Genomic DNA, 9,607 nt, shown 5'->3' with positions numbered 1-9,607 from the left:
CTCTAGCGCTGTTAGTAATGTTGTAGATACGATTGATTACAGTTTGGAGTGATAAATTGATCCAGATTTTTTTAATTCCAGAATCAAACTTCCCTTTTTATGGTAGTTTTGTAAGAGTTTGTAAATGAGTTTTATTGTCCTTGTAATACTGCCTGATGAGAGATTCAATCTACATTCTCGACCTGCAGATGATGAACTTCATCTTTTGAGGATTATTTTGCATTTTAGGAATACAGGAAATGAACACTCATTTATGATGTCAATCCAGGACTATCAGACAGATTTTAGTAATCTACATGGGCGCTGTCAAGTCTGTTTAATTATTATTATTATTTATTTATTTTATGGATCTTATACGGTCCACTCTGCAAGTCGAATTCCTCCAAAAGTGTTTAAATATGGAATGTTTTGCATTCAAATGTAACGTTATTATCCATCTTGTCAATAGGAATAATGTCTCGTTGTGTTTGAAGGTATTTCAAATAATTAGGTGTCTCCGGATTAGTTTAAACACTTAAAACATTAGCTTTGAGTTATTAGTTTGAACTTTCTCTTCAAATCAACAACTCTCCTTGTTACATGTTTCTCTACCATTAACCATAAAACTATTTATGTTTTGGAATTTTGTGTTCTCTCATACATTCACTGTCTTACTGTTAATTAATTTGTACAAGTAAACACACACACACACGCGCACACACAACACAGCCCAATCGATTGCAAAAAAGATGGAAGAAAAATATGAAGCAAAATATCAAAAGAATTGCACCAACACCTGGGAGAATGATAAAAGAGAAGGAGGCTATAAAAAAAAGAGTTGGACAGATTGGGAGTAGACAAAGAAGGCTCTTTGGAATGGCTAACAAAAGGTCAGCTCAACTGGAATGGAGAACGAATCATTATAAATGCCGAAGACCAAGGAGAATACACCAACGGCTTTAAGAACATATTTATATATGTTTTGCAAGGTAAAAACAGAAACCACCACCTCCAGGATGAAAACACTCATGTCAGAACAGCTGTACACCCAAAGGCACAACTATGTATGTCGAGTAATCCACAGGCACATCTGCAAAAACTTCAATATCCCAGTTTCAGAGAACTCGTGGAAACATGAACCAGAAACAATCATTGAAAACAAGGAAGTGACACGAACATAAAAAAATTAAGCTTTGTGACTGGATATAGTACTGAGGTATAAAAAAAAGAAAATAAAGCATCGCTAATAGAGGTGTCAGTCCCCAGCGATTTTGGCCTAAAAACGCAGAAATCACGAAAATAATCGAATACCAAGATTTAAAAAATGAAGTGTAAAGATCCTGGAAGCCGAAGAATACAAAATTGTACAAGTGATTATTGGAGCAACATCAATGATAAAGAAGAACCTCACATAAATCTTTTTTAAAAACATCCCTTGGAATATTACGACAGACGAACTGCATTTGGAAACTGTCTTGGGCTCATGGACAATCCTCAAAAGAGCCCTCAGAACAAAACCTTGAGAATAATAAAACTTCACAAACTGGTCCATGAATCATGATCCATTACTGAAACGGAGATGGATGCTTTGAGACCTGGCAGGACTCTGTTTCATCTTCTGAAACCCACATGTGGAGACAACAACCAAAGACACACACGCCTTTCTCCTCTGAGATATTTCCTTGGATTATATTTAAAACGATGCTTCTGATAAGGAGTGGGATTTTTCTTTTAATCGATATTTGCGATCATTGACTTAAGCTGAATTTGAACCAAAAACATAACTGTAAGATATCATTCCACTGTCCTCATCACTTGGCCACAGTAAACGAATCCGATAAAATTTGTTTACGTTGGCCAAAATGAACCCACCTTGCGAAAAGACCCCTCAGCATTTGGAGCAGGTTGGAAAGTGTGTGTGATGTCCATCATTGGTCTTGGTAAAGGCGGGATAGGCAGGAGACCTGGACGTGGATGTAATGCTGGACCTTGAGCCAGGGATGGAAGTGATGGTGTTGTCCTTTTCCCAGAGTATGCTTGTTGATGGCTGCCATTTTGTGCTCCGTCGAAGTGAGACATACAGTCCAAATGCCGAGTGGCCTCGTCAGGGACCTGCAGAGACATGGTCACTCGGTCGTCGACTCGATATATGGTTTAAATGCATTTTCTCATAATGTATTTCATTGAAAAAAAATTCTTCCATTTATTTTGTTAACATTTTATCTTGAGTTATTTTAGTACACCAGGCCATTGAAGGGAATCCTCTTAAAGGTCCACAGATACAGAATTTTTTTGTATTGATTTTAAAGCAATAAACAAAGAACTGAACGTGGTTTTCAATTCGAATAATTTTTGAGCTGTTTCAGTTTTAAAAAAGCAAATCCGTCGGTACCGCCCCTAAAAATAGCGACGTAATCAAAGGCAAGGTTGTCTTAGCACGCAATGGATAAAGGCCGCCCAACTCACTTCAGACTCATCAGAAAGTGAATTTGACGAATATTTTTTCTCATCAAGAATCTGATGGTGAAACTCATTACAAAAACTACCTGCAGCAAGAAAATTCCCGAGATGACGTAGCGGATCACGTGGGTAATCAAGTTGCCGTTTTGGGTGGGGCCATTCAAACGTAAAAGGATACCCAAAAACGTTAAAATCTTCCTTCCAAGATATTTATTCAAAAAAAGAACACTTAAGTATTAAGTGAAGCCATATGTATTAATTAACCCAAACATGATTTTCTTTGTCTGTGGCCCTTTAACCCTTGGATTCAGTGATTGGGCCTAGGAGGCCCACAAGGTTTTTTTTTGTTGCAAAAACTATGCTGTACAATTTTTTTTGGAATGAGCCTTATTTTCACCGACTTTCATGTTGTTACACAAAATTCAGTGACATAAATAAAAAATATTTCATTCAGGCTTGTGGGAAAATCTTCATTCTTCACTTATAACCCAAAAGTCCGATACGAATGCAGACCTGGGGCCTTTGAGGCCCTGCATAAATGTTGTTGTACAACTATGTTATATCATTATTTTATTGATATGAGCTTCATTATATTGTTGCGAATATGGAATTTGGCCTCCATATCCGCTTGTAAATATTCCCCTATTTCCCCAATACTCCCCAACTATCCCCAATCCCCCATTCCCTAGTCCCATTGTCTGTAAACAACAATCAGTAGAGCCGACCTTCCCCTTTTTCCCCCATTAAATGTCGTGCCCAGGTCCACCGCATCTCACGTAGACAACTTTCGGACATCTTGCTAGTTATTCTTAGTCTATGTCAGTTAAGGACTCCTTTCCATTAATTCTGACTCTTCGTTGCACCAGAATGTGATTATATGGCACCAGTAGTGAGTTTAGGACCTTCCCTTACCTACTCCCATCTTCTTCCCCAAACAACAACAACAACAACAACAACAACTACAACAACAACAACAACTACAGCAACAACAACAACTACAGCTACAACAACAACTACAACAACGGCGCGCGGGGGGAGTGTGCGTCCTCACACCGGCTCGGTTCGCCGCCATGACCATGCGCTCCACGGGGTTACCACGAAGGGGCTCCCTGTCAGCCCCTCGTCAAGGGGCGGAGCCGGTAACCCCCCCGCACGCACCCAATGAGAAGCAACGAGCCGATTCCATCTGGGGCGGAGCTAACGAGCCGAGGGCGTGTCACTCCCCGCCGGATATACGAAGCGACTCACCGGACGTGACGTCAGATGCGCCCCCAGCTTGAAGAAGAGCAAGTCACTACCTCCGAGCGCTGCGACCTCCCTGCATGCTGCATCTCTGGACCGGACCGAGCCGATTCTGTCCCTGAGCCCAGGTGCACCTGGAGCCATCGATCCTGCCTTTCCTAGCCATCAATCCCCGTGTGAGTCAGCCTTTTGTCCCGTTTATCTGTCGTCTGTTGGGGTTAATATAAGATTGTGTCTAAGTGCTTGTCTTTCTATGCTGTACCTCTCGTCCCTGTAATCTGACCTTCCGAACGAATATAATCTCCTCCGGAGGTCTTGAGAACCGTATCCATGGTGTCGTGTCATTTTAATCCCAGCCGTGTGTCTTTTCCTTCATTGACCTAGCGTAGCGCGATTAGTCAACGTTCGGGTATAATCGGGTAACTTGTGCAGACGTGGTCATACCAAACCGCTCGGTAAATAACATCTAAGCCACGTCTGTAACAATTGGTGTCGAGGAGTGGAATTCGAACCCGGGACTAAATTTATTAGGCCCAAATTTGTAATAGAATCGATTCGGAGCGCGTTTCCCGCGCGAAATTATAACGGCGAAATTTGAATTTGTTTTACGAAAATAAAAACCCGAATTTTGAAAGTCGCGCTATGGCAGACCAAGACAGCTGGGGTCCGGTAGGGGAGAGTGAGGCAGGGTCGGTCCAGGACCAAATTGAGGGACGCGAGGAGAGCGAAGCAGCGAGGGTAGCAGACGCACAAAATGGCGCCTCGCTGGTCACCGCGCCCGCGACCATGGTAGCGCCGCCGATGGATTGGGGCCTATTTATGGAACAAATAAAGGCCTTTATGGTTAAGTCGGGTGAAGAAATGAAGGACGAGATGAGGGCTAATAGTCAGCAATTGGGAAACCAAATTGTGGGATTGAGGGCTGATAGTGAGCGATTAGAGGGCCAAATGGGGGTAATGGGAAACCAAATGGGGGTAATGAGGGACGAAGCGAGGGGTACCGGGGAGGGGTTAGACAATAATTTTAAGGGATTAGACAAGAAATTTGGGAAGTTAGACGACAAATTTGAGGGGTTAGACAACGGGATAAAAGAAGTGAAAAATGGGTTAATGGGGGTAGAAAATAGAATGGCTGCCCAGGAGAATCAGATAGAGGGAGTGAAAAATGGGTTAGAGGGGTTAGAAAACAGTATGGAAGGCAAATTGAGGGACATGAGGGACCAAGCGGAAAGGGAAGTTAACCAAATGGGGCAGCAGATAGAGGGGGTCAGAATGGGGGTAGAAGCCAAACTGGATGCTCACAGGGAGGAAATGGAGCAGATGAGGGTGGCATCTGGGCAGGAGATGCAAGTGATGGGAGAGGAGATCAGGAGAGGAGTGAGTGAGGAGGTCGGAGGAGTGCGCGAGGAGGTGAGGCACTGTAAGGAGCGCATGGAGAAGGAGGTGAGAAAGGGGACTGTAAAATTGCAAGGTGGTATAGAGGAGTTGACGCTGGGAGTAGAACAACTGACAGTGGGACAAAAGGAGTTGGGGGACCAGGTAAAGAAGAACACAGCGGTAATAGAGGGCTTAAAATCGACACAGAAGGAGATGAAAAAGGACGTAGGGGTAATTAAAAAAGAGTGTCAGACGGTACATGAGGACCTGACGAGGAAAATGGACAAGGTGGTAGAGGTGATGGAGGTTAAAGAGCGGGAGGTGCGGGAGCACATAGAAAAAAATAAAGTGGAGTTAGAGGAAGAACTTAAAGGGGCGCACGAAGAGATGAAGGAGGTGAAGCAGAAATTAGAAGAAGTGGAAGAAGGGGTGAGCGAAATTAAGAAGCGACGGAGAGAGGATAAGAAAGAGATAAAGGAGGAAGTAAAAGAATTGGTCCAAAGTCTGTGTTTGGATCGTGATGATGTGCTCATTAACCGGCTGAGGGATTCGCAGGTGATGGAGGAGAAGCGAAGAGGAAGAGGACCCGGTGTAAGTGGTGACCAATATGGTCGTGCGTATGATGCGCCAGGGGATTTAAGAAGCTTGGGGGTCGAGATAGACCCGGGTGTTCGTGAGAGGCCGTTGGTGAAGTGTGCGACAGGTCTGGTGTGCGAAAGAGGAGGTATGCGAGAAAGTCCGACTCTGGGGTGTGTGAGGAAAAAGTGCGTGCCAAGGAGTGAGGGTGCTGGCGAGAGTGAGTCGGTCGTAGCGTGTGTGCGAGGGAGCACATGGAAGCGCGGTGTGGTAAGTGTTACAGAGGGTGTGACGGGAGAGTGTGCGCAAGAAAGGTGTGCGCGAGAAAGGTGTGTAACGGACAGGTGCATGGGGAAAGAGTGCGCTGTCGGGAGTGAGGGTGAGTGCGTTGTCAAGAGTGGAGGGGAGAGTAGTGAGAGTGACAAGGAGCGTGAGTTGGTTGTGACAGGTGAGCGAGGATGTACACCTGGGATGGAAGGATGCACACCTGGAATGGTAGAGCGTGAGTGGGAATGCACGCTGGAGTTGGTGGTGAGGCACGTGGTTGGGTGTGCGAATGAGGGCACACCTGTGATTGTCACAGAGGAGGTGACCGAGGAGGGGGTGCGAAGAGGTGTGTTGGTGAGGTGTGCGACCAACGAGTGTGTGCCAAAGTGTTCGGTGGTCAGGTGTGTGACCAAGGCTGTGAGTGGAATGAGTGTACCGAGGTGTGTAAGGAAAGGTACGAGGAGCATGGAAACGGCTGGATGTGTGAGCAAGGAACGGGCTGCGGGGTGTAAGCATCCAGGTGAAGCATCGACGGTAACCAGGTTAGAGGTTAGGTCGACTTTTAGCCGAAGCGGGCCCTCGGTGCGTGCTGGGCCTCGCTTTGAACGGCCGCGTCCGTGCTCCACTAGGCGGAGCGGGCGGCCCGATAGAAAGAGTCGTCATGGCGACCACGTTTTGTTGAGACGTGCCGGCAGGTCGAGATCGGGACATTGGATGGCTCCACGCCGAGGTGGTGCGTGGGATCTCGGCCCGGGTAAGCCCCCGTCCCTGCCCCGAATGCCGGACGCATCCAGCCGCCGGCACAGAACAACCCGCATTCATGGCTTGGCTTTACGAAGCCGGGCTTTGGACAGGGATTGGCGCACCGAGAGGTATTAGTGAGTAGACTGGGTGATGAGGTTAGTGTTTTGGACCCAAAATTGGAGAAAAACAAAATTTGATGATTAGCAAGGGATTGGCAGTAGTGATTGGCAGATGATGGGTAGTGATTGGCAAATTTTTGAATTGTTGGATTTGGACGAGCGAAATTGGTAGTGAGAGACCCCCGATGTGGTGGGATGGCAAATCCACCATCCTTCCCATGTGGGGGGCAAAGGAGCACTAGATTATGGGGTGTATGGCAGTGAAAACTAGCCCGGGTGGGTTAGGTTATATTGATAGGGATCTAGAGAAGATGACATTAGGTGACGTTAAGGTTAGTTAGTGACTGATACCTGTAGTGGGGACGCAGGTAGTTTAGTGTGGATGATAATGACGAGGGAGCGCAATAGTTTAAAGGGACGACTGGGACGCGCAAGTTTCAGAAGGGAGTAGTTAGCTGAGATGATGCCGTGTGTGTGAGCATTGAACAGGTGTGATTGCACAGGTGTGCAACTGGACGGGTGTGTGGAGCAGTGTGTGAGTAGTGAGTGTTGTAGATCAGCGCGAATGCGCTTGGGGAGAGAAGGGTGCAGGTGGCACCAGGTGTGAGAGCACAGGTGTGCAAGTACAGGTGTGTGGAGAGAGTTGGAGTAAGTGGTACGGAGTGGTGTGCATGGTGCGAAGGTGTGGATGGGGGAAGAGTGGACCCTTTTCACGAGTACCCGGGGCGGGTAGTGTAAGTGTTAGGTAGAGGGTACAGGTAAATTGTGGTTGGACATTGGCATCTGTGGTGCGGGTGACAGAATGGTATTGTGAATGGGTGCATTAGTGTTGTGGAAATGGCTGGGCGTGTAGCCTGTTAGTGTGTGTAGTTGGTTGGGCACTCCACCACTGTGAGGATGTCGGCCAGGTGAGGCCGCAGGTGGGCTCTGGGAGCCGGTAGAGTTGTGGATGGGGCCCGAGGATCCGGAGGATGGACCCGGGTAGCCCAGTGCCAGAGAGGGCACCGAGTGAGGCGAGCGCCAGAGGGCCTTCCCCAGGTAGTTAGGTTAGGGTAAGGAGCAGGTAAGCTCGGAGGCAACTGCAGTGGTGGAGGTGTGCAGGTGGGTAGACCCACTGGGAGAGGTACACGCCACAGCCCAGAAATTGTGCGAGGGCACCGGGAGATGAATCGGGGGAGTGAGACCCCAAATTGAAAAGCACCACAGTTTGGCCAATGGGAATTGGTTTTTAGAACCCATAGTGTAAGAGGGCCAATGGTTTGGCCGGAGAAAGACCCCGGGTAGTGTAAAGTTGTTAAAGTCATTTAGGAAATAGTTAGGATTGATGAACCTGTCGCACCATACGCAGCCACTTACCTGTGGTGATGATGATGACTCCACACCTGTGTTTTCTTTGTTCTGTGTGCAGGAAATGAGAATTGCTGTGAGGATTTGTGAGACGCATCACGACGTGGATGAGACATTGGGGTGATTCCATCTCTCCCTCCCTAGGAGGGACTGATGATGAATTGGTAATGGCAAATTTTGATGTTGAGTTGGAGATGGCAAATTTTGATGAAAGTTGAAAATAGCAAATTTGATTGGTTAGGAGGGAGAGAAGACGAATTTGGTTTATGGGAGGAACGGGGAAGACAGTAGGGATGTTTGTTGATTTGTAAAGTAGATGTTTATGGGTAGTGTTGTGTTTTGTGGATACAGTAAGGGGTAAGGGAGGGGCCATGTAGGTTACCTGGTGGGGGGGGGGGCGTACGGTAGGAACGTACCTGTCTCACCTGGTTCCCATGTGCCCCCAGTGTGCATTACCTTACATTGCGTGCACTTTTGCGCCCTTACCACCTTACTCACTTGTCTGCTTCTTTTGTCTCCCACCTCCGAGGATCTGGCTTTGGGGTAGAGAGAGAGGAGAGAGAGGTGCTGGCTTCGCAGTTGTGGGCCTGCACTTTCGCTGTTTGCTGCTTGGATCGATACACCATATGGACCGCAATGTTTGTGGCCACCCACAATGGACCGCAGCTCTTTTGCGGCCAAGCACCACCTGTGGAAGGACCTATGGGTCAACGTGGCACCTATGCCAAACAGGTGAACCACTAACAGTTGGCCCCCTGACGGCCACAATAAAGAAATGGACGCGGTTGGCGCCTTTCTTTATTTTTAAAAAGAAGTAAGAAGGCCAAGTGCACCACACGAAGGCAAGACCAGCGGCAGAACATCGGCCGGCTGCGACACCACACAATGATTCATAAACACTTTATTGGTGCACCGGATGGTGCTCACTGTGTGATGTGGTGGTGCTTGATGCTTGGAAGGGGTGCTCTGCACATTATTAAAGGCCGTAGGCCACAGAGCACTCGTGGGTTGGTGTATCGATGCTAGCATGCGTGCTCTCTCTATGCATAACATCTGCATGTGTTCCTCCAAAAACAGGTCCTGGATCGTAGTGTAAATATCAGCGTAGTCTCGTGTAAATAATGCTCCCTACCGGCTGTATGTTTAGTTTGAGGATTCTTTCCGGATTCGGTTATCCTGTGGGTGTGTTTCTGTGAGGAGAAGGGTGCAACGTCGCAGGGGGACATATTTACTCATTTGTGAATATCTGTAAAACTGTCGCACTCAGGGTAGAGTTAATAGTAGAGGGAACTACATTGCGTGCCACACTAAAGTAGGTAAAAATTTATCGGGTCGGGACGCCCCGAGGGTAGAGAAGGGTGCAATGTTGCGAATATGGAATTTGGCCTCCATATCCGCTTGTAAATATTCCCCTATTTCCCCAATACTCCCCAACTATCCCCAATCCCCCATTCCCTAGTCCCATTGTCTGTAAACAACAATCAGTAGAGCCGACC

At 47.1% G+C, this 9,607-nt stretch overlaps 1 protein-coding gene across 1 annotated transcript in view; it reads right to left on the bottom strand.

Annotated features, from left to right (window-relative positions):
* Positions 1-1,234: 1,234 nt before the first annotated feature.
* LOC144893366 (exonuclease mut-7 homolog) overlaps positions 1,235-9,607 on the bottom strand; it is a 67,786-nt gene continuing 59,413 nt past the window's right edge. The window contains exon 11 of the mRNA XM_078783948.1: positions 1,235-1,255. Within this exon, the coding sequence (XP_078640074.1) occupies positions 1,235-1,255 (21 nt within the window). The remainder of the gene's footprint in view (positions 1,256-9,607) is intronic.

The sequence above is a fragment of the Myxine glutinosa genome, chromosome 8 (assembly GCF_964187855.1).
Source record: "Myxine glutinosa chromosome 8, kmMyxGlut1.1, whole genome shotgun sequence".
NCBI classification, from domain to species: domain Eukaryota; kingdom Metazoa; phylum Chordata; class Myxini; order Myxiniformes; family Myxinidae; genus Myxine; species Myxine glutinosa.
The sequence above is the reverse complement of the archived record's forward strand: the minus strand, read 5'-3'. Positions and strand labels throughout refer to the sequence as shown.